The sequence below is a fragment of the Ovis aries genome, chromosome 3 (assembly GCF_016772045.2).
Source record: "Ovis aries strain OAR_USU_Benz2616 breed Rambouillet chromosome 3, ARS-UI_Ramb_v3.0, whole genome shotgun sequence".
In the NCBI taxonomy this organism is placed as follows: Eukaryota; Metazoa; Chordata; class Mammalia; order Artiodactyla; family Bovidae; genus Ovis; species Ovis aries.
Genome location: NC_056056.1, coordinates 220,273,466 through 220,291,784, shown reverse-complemented (window position 1 = coordinate 220,291,784; position 18,319 = coordinate 220,273,466). Strand labels below are relative to the sequence as shown.

General features: G+C 50.7%; 1 protein-coding gene across 4 annotated transcripts in view; it reads left to right on the top strand.

The window, feature by feature from the left end:
* Positions 1 to 18,319, top strand: part of EFCAB6 (EF-hand calcium binding domain 6) — a 266,713-nt gene that overhangs the window by 164,431 nt on the left and 83,963 nt on the right. For 3 of the 4 annotated variants that reach the window (XM_042247853.1, XM_042247851.1, XM_060414285.1), the window contains exons 19-20: positions 1,572 to 1,705; positions 6,424 to 6,659. In XM_042247853.1, coding sequence (XP_042103787.1) covers positions 1,572 to 1,705; positions 6,424 to 6,659 — 370 coding nt within the window. The remainder of the gene's footprint in view (positions 1 to 1,571; positions 1,706 to 6,423; positions 6,660 to 18,319) is intronic. The other variant, XM_042247852.1, reaches the window with a different exon arrangement.

The window sequence follows — 18,319 nt, the reverse complement described above, 5'->3', positions numbered from 1 at the left end:
ATCCCATGTATATATCCACGAGTGCACGGATTATATGAAAGCACTGCAGGCTGGACAGGGCAGAACCCAGACCCTACTTGCTTTATGCTGTCCTTCCCCAGGGCTGGTCTGAGCGATGACTGGATAGTGCAGCGGGTCTCGCTCGAGGAGCTGGCAGCTGTGACTCCGCCAGGAAAGAAGAAGGTCCCATCCAGCACCCCCCACCAGATTTCATTTGCTGATCCTGAAGGATAGAAGTCCTGCAATCCCCTACCCCAAAGACAACACGAGAAGCTGTGGAATTTTAGGATTTTGACACTCCTTTGGTTATACGCTTTGACCTTTTTGAGGCAATAAAAAGATGAGAAAGGAACCCACATTTATCTTAGTGAGTGCTTCCGGTGCCCTGGTGCATCCATCACCGAGGCAAGTAAATCGGGGGCCTAGGGTGAGCAGTGACTTCCCGAGGTTCCAGAGCAGGGGGCCTGTCATGAGTGGGCACCTCGCCCTGCAGCTTCCTCTCTTTGCCCCCTCCCCCACTCCTCTGTCCCCCATCAGTCCCTCCAACACATGGCCAGATGCTGGAGGTGGGGAGATGGAGGCTCCAGGCCATGGGGGGTGGGGGTGGGCAAGGCAGAGGGGATCAGGCACCAGGGGCAGGTGTTATCTGCCAGGCATAGGAAACCCGGGGTGGGGAGGCCACTCCAGACCCAGGCAAGGCAGAGGCCAGGTTCAAGGCTGGACTAAAGGCTGCCCATGAGTTCCGGAGGCCCTGCCTGCCATTCATCCCCCAGGCCCCATCAGGGAGGGGGTTACAGCATGTGTAGAGAGTCGCGTCCTAAACCAAGTCCGAGGTTGCAGCCTGGCTTTAGAGAAGGCCACATTCAAGTCATTGCAACCTGAGGGAAATGGGCTGATTTTCAAGTGGAGGTTACACTTCCTTCCTCCGTTTCAGGGAAGAGAGAGACGGCCTCATTCAGTCATTAACCGGCTGGGCTCTGGAAGCCGGCGGGCCTGGGGTGAGCTCTGTGACCTCGGGGAAGTTGGACCCCTATGTCCTCGTCTGTAGAATGGGCATAGTAATAGGTCTCCTTGTGCATAAACCAGGCTTAAGGAGAGACTCTGCCTCTTAGAACCATGGAAAGGGCCAAGATTTGCCAGAAGGTGTCTGGAGGCCTCCAGTCTAACATCCAGCACAGATGTGGGCAGAACCTGTCCGGTGACTGAATTACATGTTCCTGCGTTGAGGACCTGATTCTAGGAAACAGAACGGGCAGGAATCCCCTTTCGCTGCCCCTGGTAACTAAGGGATAGACAGGCAGGATGTGGTCCCTGTCCTAGAGCAAGGACGGAGGGGCCAGACGCAGAAGCGTGCCGAGCGAGGGGGTGTCCCTGCTGGTCTGAGGACAAGCTCTTCTCGTGGTGACAGGGGCACTTCTAAGATCAGATCAGAGCTCACGCCCTGTTCCGTCACAGAGTCATAGTACCGGCGAGAGTTCTAGCAGGACTGGGAACCGAAGAAGTTAAGCGTTGAGATAGAAGTACAGAGGCGCACCCACCGCTAACGGAAGCCTCCTGATTCGCTGTTTCAGATCCTAAGATGAATGGGGCAGAAGTGACCCCACCCCAGACTCCAGCTCTTCCCAAAGGTGACGTGGACAGCTTCTTTGTCACTGCTGAAGAGTGCCTGAGACAGTTCCCCCGGAGACTGAAGGAATTCTTCCGGGTAAATCACGGCCTCCCTGCTGCCTGTCTTATCTGGACCCAGCCCCCCGCCCCGTCCTCCTCACTGTTCAGCCACAGCAGGTATGAGCCCTGCAGCCCCAGAGCTCTCCTTCCTAGACTCAGGCTTGCCCCTTCTCCGCTTCTGGGGAAGGGACTTAACTCTGCGATCCCTTCTCCTCCCTTGCTGACACTCTGCTAGGCCTGCCTTCTGCCCCTCAAAGACGTTGGAGAAGTAAGGAGACCCTCCTCACGAGACAGGGAGGGGTGGGAAGGGTCCCGAGTTACAGCGAATTTAGGGTCCTTTCGACCATCCTATCCACTCCTTCCTGCGCTCACCAAACAAGCTTTGTGCACTTTCATGCCATAAGCTGGATTCTCTGCTGAAAGCTGGGGCTGAAAACTGGGAGCCCTGCTCAAGGAGCTCAGTCCAGCCCCAGACAGAGGGTCAACAGACAACTCAGACACATTGCGACTGGCTGTCATGGAGGGACTGGTACTGTCTATGGGGGCACAAGGAAAACAACCGTTAAGGAGGGCTTCCTGGAGGAGGTGACCCCCTAACGGAATCTTAAACCCTTAGCCTGTGCTGGCCAGGCAAAGAAAGGAGCGAGAAATAGAAGAGTGGGCTTACTCAAGTGGGTGGCAGACAGGCCATGGGCTTTCGGGAAAGCTCCCAGCTCTGCGTGACCGAGGCATGGGTTGCATGCAGAAGTTGTAACGAAAAAGACGGGGAAAATAGCAGCCATTCAAACACAGAGGCAGGGACAGAATGGCCTCAACTATTTTTGTGTTGAGAAGTAAAGTGAAAGTGAAAGTAGTCAGTAGTGTCCGACTCTTTGCGACCTCATAGACTATACAGTCCATGGAATTCTCCAGGCCAGAACACTGGAGTGGATAGCCGTTCCCTTCTCCAGGGGATCTTCCCAACCCAGGAATCGCACCCAGGTCTCCTGCATTGCAGGCAGATTCTTTACCAGCTGAGCCACAAAGAAGTTAAACAGGGTCATTAAAGTGGGAAAGAAGATCGGTTTGATAAACTTACCATTTAGCTTCAACATGGGGCAGAGGCCCAGTGTGTGGAGACCCCAGTGTGAGAAGACCCCAGGTGAGGAGACCCCAGGGTGTGGAGACCCCAGGGTGAGGAGACCCTGGGGTGTGGAGAACCCAGGGTGAGGAGACCCCAGGGTGAGGAGACCCTGGGACATGGAGACACCGAGGCATGGAGACCCCAGAGTGTGTAGGTGCGAACACCTCAGCAGACGAAACAATGTTGAGTCCAGGGGAGGGGAGGTGTGGCATGCCCTGTGGGTAGAGCCAAGCCCAGGAGCAGGGCAGCCAGTTTACTGTGCTTGAGACATCTTCCCAGCACAGATTGCCAATTGGAGGTTCATTTTGGTTATTACTGAGCTCCCATTTTACAACAGACACACTTATGATTGTCTAGCTTGGATTTGCAGGATGGTCCTGACTTTGACTGATGGCCCAGCCATCAGACCATGCATCCTGATTCTTGGTTTGAAAACACACAACCATCATAAGCAGACAGGGAGAAGGGTTCGTCCTCATCAGATAATCCCATGTGCCCAACCGAGAAGAGCACGGGGCAGGCAGGGTTCCTTGTGGGGTGGACAGCCTGCTTCTCTGAAGAGCGAGAGCCTGGCAGGAGGCAGAGAGGGCAGAGGGGGAAGTCGAGGCACCGGGTCAAGCCGTCCCTCGTGCTGGTCAGCCGGACCCTGAGAGGCCATCGCCTGCTACCCCACCAGTGAAAACCCAGACCCCTGTTCTGGCCCCTCTGTGCTGTCTCCTGTCACTCGTCTTTCCCAGTGGGGCCACAGAGAAGCCAAGCTCCCTGCTGGCACCATCGTCTTCCTGGCTTTATTATCAGTGATGCTTGGCCACAGCACACGCATGTCCTGTGTTTCCTAAGATGGTCTCTATTTTACATAATTAGCTAACGGATTGACTTAATCAATGTGCACCGACACCCATGCCATCCGGCAAGGAACTTTTAACCTAGTGGGTGAGACAGGCAAACCCCTAACTGCCAGGGTATGCGTGATACAGACTCAGGTGTCGGTTACATCCCGGACCCTGGCGGGGCCTCATTGCCCTCACGGGTGTATGTAAATGGAACAGACCGTGTTTTGGTGGTTGACTGGGAAGGTCCAGTCACTTTATTTCCTTTCTTGAGTTCCTATTTGTGAGGAATTCTTGACTCTCTCTCTCCATCAATAATGAAAAATCTATCCTGTATTAGTTGCAAATGCTGTTAGTCCTGCTGCTGCTATTTGCTTAGTGATCTGTAGCCAGATGAGTGGATCTCAGCACAGGTGCGTCCACGGACAGCAGCAAAGCTGAGCAAAGTGGCCTCACCCTCCCAGGCCAGGTCGAAGACCACGAACAGTGGAAGGAAATAATTCATTTTAGCAAACAGGGGGCATCTCCCCTCCCTGACTGTGGTGAGGAAAGCAGACACCGAGACCCCCTTGGTGACCTGGAGTCATGACCTGGGCACAGGTTCCCATGGTCCTTGTGGGCTCACCTTCAGCCTCACCCTCTAGACAGGGTCTGTGCAGGTTCAGGCACGTGTCTGTGGATTCAGGTACGTTTTAAAAAAAGCAAACAGGACCAAGCCCCCCTCTCCCCTCCACCACACAGAAATAGGATCTTCTGTACGTATGCTTCAGCCACTGTGTTTTTCGCTTCACCATTTGTCTTGAATGCCTGGCCCTGCAGAGTGGTCTCCACACATTGCTCTGCTCAGGGTGGCCCCTGTCTCTCAGAATGAGCCGGGGTCCTGCCTGGTTGGCTGCAGCCCCTTTATGACCCATCTCGACACCGCCTCACCCCAACCCTGGGTCGCGCTCCTGCCAGCACCCTTCCTCTTCTTGCGTCCTTGCACATTTCTGCTGCTTTCCCCGGATTGTGGCCTGAGCTGCTGAAAGAAGGCGCTGCCACTTCTTGAGCTGGAAGGCCCCAGAGGATGAGCTGGAGGCCAGGAGTTTGATTTGGACCTTGCTCATTCTGACATCCCAGAGAAGGCAATGGCAACCCACTTCAGTACTCTTGCCTGGAAAATCCCATGGATGGAGGAGCCTTGGTAGGCTGTAGTCTATGGGGTTGCGAAGAGTCAGACACAACTGAGCGACTTCCCTTTCACTTTTCACTTTCATTCATTGAAGAAGGAAATGGCAACCCACTCAAGTGTTCTTGCCTGGAGAATCCCAGGGACAGGGGAGCCTGGTGGGCTGCCATCTATGGGGTCACACAGAGTTGGACACGACTGAAGTGACTTAGCAGCAGCAGCATTCTGACATCCAAGGGGAGATGCTGCAAAGCCTTTGGAGACGTGCATTTGGCTGCTGTGGGAGGGCTGGGAGCTGCGAGGTGGAGGAAGTCGTGGCAGAGACAGGCCCGTGGTCCCAGTGGGTGGTGCCCCTGCAGATGAGGCTGCTGGATGGTGGCACCTCTGAGGGGCATGGGCAACCCTTCATGTCGGCTCCCACTGTATTTAACGTAACGATTGCACACATTGGTGAAATGATTGCACACTTTGGTGAGTGAACAAGTGAGTGAATACAAGTAGGTCTTCCACAAAACTCCAGCTGAGTCGAAGCAGGTCTTGCTTTATGTGACCTCTGTGGAGGGTCCTAGGATATGGAGGTGCAGGCAGGGCCCCCAGAGTGGCTGGAGAGACCCCGGGCGGGGCCGTGTGAGGTGCTGGTGGGGCCAGGGGTGGGGACGACAGCCACAGCGGCTGTGCTCCAAGCCCGAGACCCAGGGAGCCCGAGTCGGGGGAGCGGGAGTGTTGGCCCAGATGGACCCGATTCAGATCCCACTGCCGGGCACTCTCTGTCCAACCTCTGGCAACAGTAATAGTAACAAACAGCGTTTTAGACCCTAACAGAACCTACCCATCCGCTCCTAAGCACTTCGCCTGCTTGGCATAGTCAGTCCTCACGATGACCCCGTAGGCAGGGACTCTGTCCTCCTCTGTGATGGGTGAGAAGCCTGGTGAGGTTCAGTCTCTTTCCTCGGTCACTCTGCTAGTACCGGGCAGAGCCGGGCTTGGAAGCTGAGCAGCCTGGCCCCCTGGATGTGCCCCGAGCCCTGCAGCCCGGCTGTAGCCTCAGGTTCCCTGCTGGCCTCTGTTCCCTCACCTGCAAAGTGGAAGTCACCGCAGCGCAACCTGCAGACGCAGAGGCGGGGCTCAGGAGGGCGGGCGGGGCCTTCATTTCAGCCCAGGCATCAAACCGGTGCCCATCCTCTGGGCAGTTCCTTGGCGGAGTTCAGCTCAGTGCCGGTTCTCCTGTAGACAGCAGCTGCCTTTCTGAAAGGCGTTGCCATTTCCAAAAGCTGTATGAAAACATCAAGGACCAGATTTTTATATGTTCTGGAGAGCTCCAGCATACTCGGTCTTCACTTCCGATTTTGGAAGTACCACTGGCAGGAGCCAGAGGGGCAGGAGGGAAAGAAAAGCCACTCCAGGCCCTTCCCTGAACTCTGAGCACTGAGAGAGCGCCTGAGGACAGAGTTCACCGTTGCCCTGGGAAAGCAAGCCGTGGCAAGGGGACTCCCAGAGCAGGGAAATCTCCAGGAAAAGCCACAGCAGAAGCACAGCCCTGCCCTCTTGTTGGGGATGAGTCCACAGCGCAGGGCGGGAGTGGGGTCGGCTCCAGGTTTCGGGGGCCGGGCTGTGACGCTGTGTCCCGGCTCCAGGACCCATACGCCGCCTTCTTTAAGATGGACACTGACAGGGATGGCATCCTCACCATGTACGACCTCCACCGCCTGCTGCAGCACCTGCTCTTCAACCTGAAGGACGAGGAGTTCGAGCGCCTCCTGGGCCTTCTCGGCCTGAGGCTCAGCGTCACACTAAACTTCCGGGAGTTCCGCAACCTGTGCGAGAAGAGGTCGTTCTGTACGGATGACGACGCGCCCCAGAGGCTGCTCAGGTAAGAGGCCAGCGAGGGGCGGCGTCCATGCAGGCACGGTGCCAAGGGCCGGGGCTGAGGGCGGGGCGGCTGCCGTCCCGATCTGCTCACTCTGTCATTTCCTTAGTTCAAGAAAAGCCACTCTCAGGATCTCACGCTCAGTGCAGAAAGACTAGAAAATGCAGAGACAGGTGAGAAGATACACTTGATCTGAGCACCCGTGAGCATCGTTTTTTGTTTTGTTTTGTTTTGTTTTTTTTTGTACTTCACTGTGCGTCATCCCAGTCTGGTTAATTTACACGTAAATATACACGCGTCCTTGTATGTTCTCGTTGTTATGAACCCAGGGCCAGGTAGATACGCATGTCGCTCAGCCTTCCAAGACCTCTGGGAGCACCGCATGCAGAGGGTGGAGCTGGGTGCTTGTCAGGAGAACACGTGGACTCCCCCAGGCCTGAGCCCTTAGCTTGGGCAGTAAGCCTGGCCTGGGGAACCACACAGCACCTTGTGGTGATTGGTGGAAACCGAGTGTCCTCTCTGTCTTTTTTCCATGCGCATAAATCCACCCATGTACTTGTATATTTGTCTCTTTAAAACCCTGGGGTCAGCGGCGCCAGCCGCTCTGGGAGATGCAAGGACCCCTTCCAGCCGTTTGTCAGGCAGAACTCCCCACCCCGCACCCCTGTTCACCCCATGCCAGCCTCCCTCACAGTAGGAGAATCTGTGTGTCCAGCTGAGGCCGTGACTTGTTCGTCTCCTTGGCTTCGCTCAGTAAAGGCATCTGCTCCTTGAAGTAGTGACGGGCCTCCCATCTTACCTGGGACCTGTCACAGTCGCCTCCCCCACTGAGATCTGCTGACAGGCATGGATGAAGGAGACATTCAGCCGCTCCCTTACCAATTATTACAAGGACAATATCAATATTTTTTGAAATGTTACCCTCCCCTTTGCTAGCTCAGGGCTGCCCTTGATACTCAGTGATTCAGCTCAGTAGTGGCATCATCCCTGGGCCCTTCTGCCCTTAAGGCACCTCCAGCCCCCAGGGGCTGCAGACAAGTGCCTACCCCCAGACAAGGGCATTCCCCAGGAGGGGAGCCCCGAGAAGCCCCTGCCCCCGGGCAGACTCTGTGCCACTTGTGCAGGCTGCAGAGGCCACTGACCTTGCCCTTTAATTTTCCCCTCTGAACTTGCTGGTTTTATTTTGTCTCTACCTAAAAAGCTAGCAAGGAAGAAAACCACTGTAGTCTCTTTCTAAGTGAAGCGATCATAGAACACATGAGTTGGACACCTGCTTCCAATTGCTCCAGTTGTGAGGAGCTTTAATATGAGACTTGATTGCTTAAAATTCAAACAAAGCAAGAAAATATCCTTCAGAAAGAATTTTCTGGAGAATGTATGCAGAACGGATATGGAAGATTTCAACCACAAAGTGCAGTCTTCCCATCCTCGTGATTCGGCCGTCTTAGTTGTGTTATTTGTTCATCCATCCCACGTTTACCGAGGGTCTGCCGTGAGCTGGGCATCACCCCAGGGCTCGGTGGTGCAAAGGTGGATAAGATGAACACTCTGCTTGAGGGACTTGGGGCTGAACTGCTGCTGCTGCTGCTAAGTCGCTTCAGTCGTGTCCGACTCTGTGTGACCCCAGAGACGGCAGCCCACCAGGCTCCCCCGTCCCTGGGATTTTCCAGGCAAGAACACTGGAGTGGGGGTGCCATCGCCTTCTCCGGGGCTGAACTGGGACAAGTACAAAATCACAGGGATACAAGGATATCTGAGTTGCCCTAGGAAGGGGAGAGACCAAGCCTGCTTGAGGTGAACAGGAAAAGTAGGACATTTCAGTTAGATCTTGAGATGTGAGGAGGAGTTTGTCCCGTGCGAGTTACCAGACTGTGGTCCAGAGCCAGGGCGCAGCATTTGCAGAACCGCAGAGGAGGGAGCGCAGAGCCTACTCGGGACTAGGCAGAGCGTGCAGGCACAGAGTGGCATGTGCAGTGGGCGAGGAGGCCTGAAGTTGCAGGAGGGCCTGGTGAGAAGGGGCTTGAGTGTCAGGCTTGGTCAGCAGGCCCGAGAGGGTCCTCTGCCGTGGCGTGTCGGAGGGCATGTTGTGGCATGCAGACATCCTTCAGCAGCCCCAGAGTGGAGGGTGGATGCAGAGGCTGGATCCAGGAAGACCAGCTTGGGCCTCAAAGGTCTGGTGTAGTCCGAGCTCTGAGACCCAACCAAGGCGCTGCTTTAGAAAGCCAAGCCTCCCCATGGCCGGAGCCTGAACCTGTGCTTTGTGAAGATGTATCTTTTCATACCCTACAACCCTTCAAGGAGGCATTGCTACCTGAGTTTGCAGATGAAGGAATTGGGGTCTCGAGGAGAGTTTCTGACTGGTCCAGAAGGACCCAGGTGATGGGCAGTGGACAGAGATTGGAACTCAGGGTGCCTGTGGGGAGGGGCCACCTCCTCTGTGTGGAGAGTTGGTCTCTTTCACCCCCCCAGTCTCACTGTTCTCCACTAGCCAAACCTGGCTGCCTTCCCTTTTTGGAAGCCATCCCGCCCTCTCACTTGGACCCCTCTGCGTTCTGGGCCTTTACTTTCCACCTGCATCATCAAAGTGCAATACTTTTGAAAACTTTGAAGGTTCATAACTTTGCTAAAGACAGGAAGACCATCTTGTTTACTTCATAACTGCACAGCATTTTCATCTTTAGATGTGTAAACACCAGTTAGAGTGATTAGCCCAATGACCTGATTCATTTACATCGTCTGTTCCCTTGTTTAAAGCACACGGGCCTTGTCCATTTATCTGCTGACAACCCACATCACATTCCTTCCGGTGCGTGTACATCATTAACGATGAAAGGATGCTGTCAGGTGTCCTCTTAGCAAAATTAGATGGCCAGCTTCTCGTCACAAAGCATTGCATGATCCAGTCCTTCCTGAGGAATTTCCTTGCTGTTCTTGGATGTGAACCACTCACTCACTCATCAGGAGGTTTGGCTTCTATGATCCAGTTCACCAGCACCTTCTGGTTCTTCTAATCGTTGTGAAACATCTTGCGATCTCAGTTTTCTTCCCTTTGCCATCTGGGCATGAAGTAAGAATTCTCAGTTCTCAACTGTGTTCAGTGAAAGCTAACGTAAGAGCAGGATGGGGTCCCTGGCGTCTTTTATCCCTTTCTGAAAGACGCTGTTACACTCAGGGCAGTGCAATCAGAAACCTGAGGGGCGATGTCATCGGGGGATCTATTTCAATGTGATATCATCCTGCCGCCAGGAGACTCTATTTTCGTTTGTTTTCCTGTTATTATTTAGTCTCCTCTTTCTTTTTAGCAGAACTGGAGACAATGAATGAAAACCAATTGCATGTTTCCTAGAATAATGAAATAGATCTAGGATCATTAAATCAAGCTCACTAAGACCCCGTGATCTGTCCTCTTCTAAGAGGGCTTAATGGACGCATGTGGTAATTGCAAGATAAAAGGAGTTTTATTTCATAAAGAAAATAAATGCCCTTTTTGTGTTTCTTTGGAAGATCTCTAAGAAAGAATAAAAGTCATGAATGCCACTTTCTATTTTCTGGATCATACAGACTTGCTATTTATTCTTTAAATATTTGATGGAATTCAGCTATGAAATCATTCAGTCCTGGAGTTTCCTTTTCAGAAGAATTTTAGCTGTAAATCCGATTACTTTAATAGTTACAGGATCACTTAAGGTTTCTATTCCTTTTTGACTGAGCTTTAATAATTTGTGTCTTTTAAAATATTGGTCCATTTTGTTTAGCCTGTTGAATTCATGAGAATAAAGTTGGTCACAGTATTTCCTTACTGTTCTTTCAATAGCTGTGGGGTCTTTAGTGATACCCCTGTTTTCATTTTTTGATATTGGTAGTTGATGTCTTCTCTCCTTTTTCGTTGACCCATTTAGCTGAAGGTTTTATTAATTTTATTGATATTTTCAAAGAGCAAGCTTTATGTTTCCTTCATTTTTCTCGGTTGTTTTTCTGTTCAATTTCATTGATTTCTCTTCTTTAATAGTTTCTCTTCCTTCTTGCTTCAAGTATGCAGTTGATCCTTGAACAACACAGGGGTCACAGGAGCTGATCCACCCCCACAGTCAAAAATCTGTGTAGAGCTTTTGACTCCCCCAAACTTAACTACTAATAGATGACTGCTGACTAGACAACTTACAAATAACAAAGTTAATTAACACACAGATTATATATGTATTATATACTGTATTCTTATAATAAAGCAAGCTAGAGAAAAGATAATATTGTTAAGAAAATCATGAGTGAGCGAGTGAGTGAAAGTCGCTCAGTGGTATCCCACTCTTTATGACCCCATGGACTATACAGTCCATGGAATTCTCCAGGCCAGAGTACTGGAGTGGGTATCCTTTCCCTTCTCCAGGGGATCTTCCCAACCCAGGGATCGACCCATAAGGGAGAGAAGATGCATTTACAGTACAGCGTATATCAATACTGCAAGTTCCTGTTGTGTGTTACGAGATGAGTCGTCTGTCAGCACCCATGTCTGTGTTGTCTCCTATGATGCAAAGCACTGGAGGTGGCATGCATGTTGGTGTACAGCTCTACGCCTCAAAGATGGAAAGATAATGTGAGAAAGAAGTCCATATTCACTTAGAGGTATAACAGTCCGTGCACGGATAACAAAGAAGCAGCAATATGACTTCTTTAAAGGAGCTTAGTGTAACCGATACAATCGCTACCTGGTGGCCTAGCCTACACAGCAATGGATTAATCATTGTAAAATCTGTATGGCATACAGTGCCTGTGTGCATGCGTGCTCGGTCACGTCCCACTCTTGCCACCCCAGAGACTTCAGCCCACCCATCTCCTCTGCCCACGGAATTTTCCAATCAAGACTACTGGACTGGGTTGCCATTTCCTCCTCCAGGGGATCTTCCCGACCTGGGGATCAAATTCATGTCTCCTGTATCTCTTGCACTGGCAGGCGGATTCTTAACCACTGAGCCACCTGCAAAGCCATGGCATACAATATTACAGTCATATTCAAAATGCAGTATTGGAATCATTGTTACTCTTAAAAAAAAAAAAAAAACACCCCTTACCTGTGATGATAGACTAATATTCGGTTTCTCCAATCTGAGAGAGAGAGGGGGCAAGAGAGGGAGAGACATACTGCCTGGTAATGTAATTCTTTGAAAGTAAAGTTATAAATCAGGAAGAAAATTAAGGCATTACTTGTATATTAAATATCACCTTATGTCTATGTAAGGATAGACTAGTGTCTACAAATATTTTATGCATTTATGACAGACCTTTTACTTAATTTTTTTCAATATTTCTAGGCTGTGTGGCTCATCTGTGAGTTTTTTCATGTTATCACAAATCCCCCAACATTTTCCGATGTATCAATTGAAAAGATTGGCATATAAGTTGACTTGTGCAGTCCAAACCTGTGTGGGGCAAAGGTCAACTGGAGTTTGTCCTGCATTTTTATTTTCTTAAGCTGAAAGCTCAGATTTTTATTTGAATTATTTCTTAATGCTGTCAGTTTTCTCATAGGCATTGATTGAGCTGCATTTCACAAATTTGGACAAGTTGTAGTTTTTATTTTCACTCAGTTCAAAATATTTTCTAATTTCCCTTTAGACTCTTTATTGAAACCATGGATTATTTAGAAGGATGTTTTTTCTTCAGAATATTTCCATGGTTTCCAGCTGTTTGTTATTGATTTCTAAGCTAATTCTGTTAAGTTTAGATAGCGCGCTTAGTATGGTTTTAATTTTTTAAACCTGTTAAGGTCCATTTTATAACCCTAGAAATGGTCCATCTTGGTGAATGTGCTGTGCCTAGTCGCTCAGTCGTGTCTGACTCTTTGCGACCCCTTAAGACTGTAGCCCGCCAGGCTCCTCTTCCATGGGGATTCTCCAGGCAAGAACACTGGAGTGGGTTGCCATGCCCTCCTCCAGGGGACCTTCCCAACCCAGGAATGGAACCCAGGTCTCCTGCACTGAGGCAGACTCTTTATCCCAAGTATACTTGCAAATAGTGTGTATTTGGCGGTTGCTGGGCGGGGTGCTCTGTGGATGTCAATTAGACCAAGGTGGTTATAGTGTTCAGAGTCTTGCTTAGTTTCTGTTAGTTCCACCAGTTACCAAGAGGGGCGTGCTGATGTCTCCAACAACGATTTTGCATCTATTTCTCCCTCCGTTTTTAATCCATTTATGCTTCGTGTATTTCAAAACTCTGAGAAAAATGTATGGTTATATTCTCCATTTCTGCTTCTCTTCTTTTCTTTCTGAAGTTCCAGTTTTCTCTCTGCTGCCATTTCCTCCCCCTGAAGAATTTCCATTAGCAAGTCTACTGGAGACCAATCTCAGTTTTCCTTCATTGATAATACCTTTATTGTTCTTTCATTCCTAACAGTTTTTTTTTTTCCTGAATATAGAATTAAAAGTTGACAATTCTTCTGTTAAAGCACTTGGAAAATGTTGTTCCATTATCTCTTGGCCCCTGCAGTTTGTGAGGACAAATCTACAGTCACTCAAATGGTCTTCCCCCTGTGGTGGTTTAGCCACTAAGTCCTATCTGACTCTTTTGTGACTGCACGGATTGTAGCCCACCAGACTCCTCTGTCCATGGGATTCCCTAAGCAAGAATACTGGAGTGGGTTGCCATTTCCTTCTCCAGGGGATCTTCCCGACCCAGGGATCAAACCCAAGTCTCCTGCACTGCAGGCAGAGTCTTCACCACTGAGCCGCAAGGGAACCCGTCTCTATATGTGCCATTGTTCTTAGGTTGCTTTCAGGATTTCTTCTTTATCTTTAGTTGTCAGCAGTTTTAGTATGAGGGCTTCCCAGGTGGCGCTAGTGGTAAAGAACCCACCTGCCAACGCAGGAGACGTAAGAGACGCGGGTTCGATCCCTGGGTTGGGAAGATCCCTTGGAGGAGGACGTGGCGTGTTTGAGCGTGATTTTCTTTGAGTTTATCTTTTTTTGAGATTTGCTCAACTTCCTGAATCTGTAAATTTATGTTTTTCCACCAAATTTGAGCAGGTTTCAGCTATTACTTCCCGAAATTTTAAACTTGTTCCAGTACCAGCCTTCGTCTGTTCTCCTCTCAGCACTCCGGGGACCTGGGTGTTAGATCTGCTTTTGTGTCACGGGTCTCTGTATCTTAGGCCCTGGAGAGGTTCTTTTCTTCCCCTCTGTTGCTCAGATCAGATTATTTCTAGTCATCTGCTTTCAAGTTCACTGACTCCATCAGTGATAGCTCTGTCATCTTCCTTGAGCCAATCCAGTGAACATTTTATTTCAGTTGTTGTATTTTTCAGTTCTGAAGTTTCCACTTGTTTCTTTTTTTTTTAACTGCTATTTCTTTGCTCTGAACTTATGTCTTTCCATTTATTTTAAGAATGTGTACTCTTTACCTCATGATTATAATAGCTGCTTTAAAATGTGGTATTTTCAACATCTAGGTCATCTTGGAGTTGGTGCTTGTTTGTCTTTTATCTTGAAAATTGCTGGCCTTTTCCTGGTCCTTCAGATACCGAGTAATGCTGGACTGTATTGTGGACATCTTTAATGTTCTATTGTGACCCTCTGTTCCTGTTAAAATCCTTGGCAGTGTGTTGTTTGGTTGATTTTTCAAAGCAGGCAATCAGTCCAGTTAGTTTCAGAGTGCATGTCCCGACCTGCCCTCCGTGGTTTCAATGTCAGTCTATTTTCCAGGGCCGTTGCAGCTCTATCAGGCTAGCCCATGAAGGCAGCTCCCAGGAGCCAGTCCTGACTGCACTTAGCTTCTCAACGCTTTCACCGGGCTGCTTTGGGTTCGTCTCACGTGTGCACACATCAGAGCGTGTGCCCCTGGAGCTCCCTCCATGCGGCTGAGCTTCCCTTTCGCTAGCTCTCTCCCCTCTGTGCTTTCCTCCCACCCTCTCCAGCAGTCAGCAACCCGCTGTTTGGCCTTGTGGTTGGAAACCCTTAGGTTTCGGTCTCTCTGTGCTGTTCGTGCGTCTCATGACTGGGTCCGCCTCCAGGGCAACATGGCGAGAGAGAAAAGGAGAAGGATAATGACGTGGATTCTCCAGTCCTCCTTGAGCACAGAGACCCCCTTCACCTTCCCCTCTGGTTCGAGAGAAGGATTTCAATTTGGGGTACCTACTTGGCCAGTTAAGGTCCGTTTAGTCAAGGCTATGGTTTTTCCTGTGGTCATGTGTGGATGTGAGAGTTGGACTGTGAATAAAGCTGAGCGCCGAAGAATTGATGCTTTTGAACTGTAGTGTTGGAGAAGACTCTTGAGGGTCCCTTGGACTGCAAGGAGATCCAACCAGTCCATTCTGAAGGGGATCAGCCCTGGGATTTCTTTGGAAGGAATGATGCTAAAGCTGAAACTCCAGTACTTTGGCCACCTCATGAGACGAGTTGATTCATTGGAAAAGACTCTGATGCTGGGAGGGATTGGGGGCAGGAGGAGAAGGGGACGACAGAGGATGAGATGGCTGGATGGCATCACTGACTAGATGGACGTGAGTTTGAGTGAACTCTGGGAGTTGGTGATGGACAGGGAGGCCTGGCGTGCGATGCATGGGGTTGCAAAGAGTCGGACACGACTGAGCGACTGCACTGAACTGAACTGACTTGGCCAGTACCATTGCTTGGCGTAGAAGTGCGGTTTTGTAACTGGGCTTGCTTCCCTTGTGTCTCAGCCAGTAAAGAATCCGCCGGCAATGCGGGAGACCTGGGTTCAATCCCTGGGTCTGGAACATCCCCTTGAGAAGGGAAAGGCTCCCCACTCTAGTACCCTGGCCTGGAGAATTCCATGGACTACAGTCCATGGGATTGCAAAGAGTCAGACACGACTGAATGACTTCCACTTTGTCTTGCCTCAGATCAGGAATGGAACAGTAAGAAGTGGCAAGAAAGGGGAGGATTCCCTCATATCCTTTGTACTTCAGGGGCTTGCCTTCCTAGTTCTTTGGTCAGAAAAACAGGCTCTCTCTTGAGGCTTTTTCTGTCCACATCCAATGCACAACTCCACAATTAGAACTGTCTTTAAGCCGCCCTTAAACTGGAAATAAGGAGGGAAAAAAACCCCGACTTATACACCATATAAGTCGATCTTCAAGTTTTGATCCCCTCCCCCACCACCAGCATCCTATTACTTACTTTTGGGTGTCCTCAAGAGAATTACTTTTTGTATTCTGTCCAGAGTTGTACTCAGTGGGAGAGAAAGGGTGAGGTAGACGTGCCTGCTCCATTCTCCCTGGGACATCTCAGGACCCTGGCCCTGGCTGGAATGTTGTTCTCCAGGATTGCACCGCACCTTCTCATCACTCAGGCCTCAGGGAGCCGCTCTCTGGCCTTCTTGGCTGAAGTGCCCCCGACCCCACGCTGGCCCCTCATTCTCAGTCACATTCAGTATCTGAAGTTACCTGATTCACTTATTTTTCCAAGTGTCTGCTACACGTTCCCGCCATCAGAGCGGGAGCGCCTTGTGGACGTGGGTTCTGTCTGCCTTGCTTGTCACTGTGTTTGTAGGACCCAGGGCAGCAGGTGGGAGGAGTTCGTGACTGGTGGGCTGGCTGATAGGAAGGCTAGATCTAGCTGTCAAGGTCTAAAAGGGCAGGCCGTAGGAGAGGAAAAGGCCATGGAAAAACTTCCAATCTCTCCAGAGGAGACAAAGATATAAAACGGAACAGAGAAGAAATGAATAGGAAATCAGTTGGAGTCCCGGGTTTGAGCATGAGTCACTAAGAAAAATAATCAAGCCTCATAGCCCAATAAAGAAATGAGGGTGTTTTGGATGTCTGTTTAGACAGTGGGATCATTTTGGTAGTGAGTTGACTTTGCAGAGATGGAACAGGCCTCTCAGGACCTCCATCCTTTTTGGGGGAAGTCCAGGTGAGCCCTTTGGGGTCAGGTGAAGTCTAATGGTGACACAGGGGACTGTGTGTCATTAGGACCTACAGTCCTTCAAGCAACAGTTGTGAAAACGCAACATAATCCACCCAGCCTTCCAAAACCTTAGTGGTAAAGTAGCATCGCAAGGAAATCAAAGAGTTAATCCTAAAGGAACTCAACCCTGAATATTCACTGGAAGAACTGATGCTGAAGCTGAAGCTCCAGTACTTTGGCCCCCTGATGTGAAGAGCGGACTCATTGGAAAAGACCCTGAACGCTGGGAAGGTTTGAAGGCAGGAGGAGAAGGGGGCGGAAGAGGATGAGGTGTTTCGATAGTATCACTGACTCAACGGACATGAGTTTGAACAGACTCTGGGAGATACTGGAGGACAGAGGAGCCTGGTGTGCTGCAGTCCATGGAGTCGCAAAGGGTCAGTGACTGAACAGCAACAAAAATGAAGTAGCAATAGAGGACTAGACTGGCTGATCTTTGGATCCCTTTCCGTCCTTGAAATTCCATGATTCTGTGAAGTCCGGTAGGCAGTTGGAGAGAGATGGAACAGGGGAGCAGGTGAGGTTGCCGTGCCAGTGACACAGAGGTGTGGACAAACAGCAGCAGGCGGTGGCCGGGGGCAGGAACAGGGACGGCTTTTCAGACGGCTAGATGAGCTCTGGGGGAAAGGAGGGAGGAGGAGTGGGGGGCAGGTGGAGAGGGAGACGCACTCGCTGGGGGCACATGTTCGCCAGGTGGTAGGAGTTCCAACACACTCTGTGATTTAAAGAGCAGCGTCACGCAGGGGATGAGAAGGGGAGAGACGGTTAACAGTGCCACGTGTTAGTACAGAGACTCCCCGGCTTGGCAGTGTAGAAGCCACAGTTCACCTGTGTACCCCACAAGCTGGCATCTGCCAGAAGAGGAATGAAAGTGGGCCCAGCCTCATGTGGTCCATGTCAGCAGGAGGAGGGGGAAGACTCCGCCCAGCCGCTGCCGGTCCTCTGCACCTGCCCGCTGAGCGGGGGCAAGAACTCTTGTCTGCCAGTCCACGGGGAGTCAGAGTCTATGTGATTCACCAAAGCGCCGCTCTGAATAAGACCCTTTCCAAGTGACACAGAGGTCAGCAGCCCAGTTTGGGCTTCTGGGGTAACGAGGGCCACCGTGTTCTCAGTGACCAGTAGGTACAGAGTGCCGTCATCCGGGAGCCTGGGGGCGGTCCTGGACAGCTGAGACTAGCAGCAGAGTTTCTCAGAAGGATTTAGAGGAGGAGCCTTAAGAGCAAATGATCACTGCTTGATTTGTTGGCTCCAGTGCCTGCTGTCTGTGGTGTTTTTTTTAAATTGTGTTAGTTATATTTTTATTTTTTGGTTGCAAGGGAGGGCTTCCCTTGTAGCTCAGTCGGTAAAGAATCTGCCTGCAATGCAGGAGACCTGGGTTTGATTCCTGGGTCAGGAAGATCCCCTGGAGAAAGAAATGGCAACCCCCTCCAGTGTTCTTGCCTGGAGAATCCCATGGACAGAGGAGCCTGGCGAGTTCCCAGTCCACGGGGTCGCAAGAGTCAGATGTAGCTAAACCCTTAGCATTACCATGTTGTGGCTGCCCTGGGTCTTCACTGCTGTGTGCGGGCCTTCTCTGGACGCGGTGAGCGGGCGGCTCCTCTCTAATTGCGGTGTGCAGGCTTCTCCCCGTGGTGGCTCCTCTTGTTGCGGGGCACGGGCCCTAGGCACACAGGCTTTGGTACTGCAGCACACAGGCTCAGTGGTTGTGGCTTGTGGACTTAGTTGCCAGGAAGATGTGGAATCTTC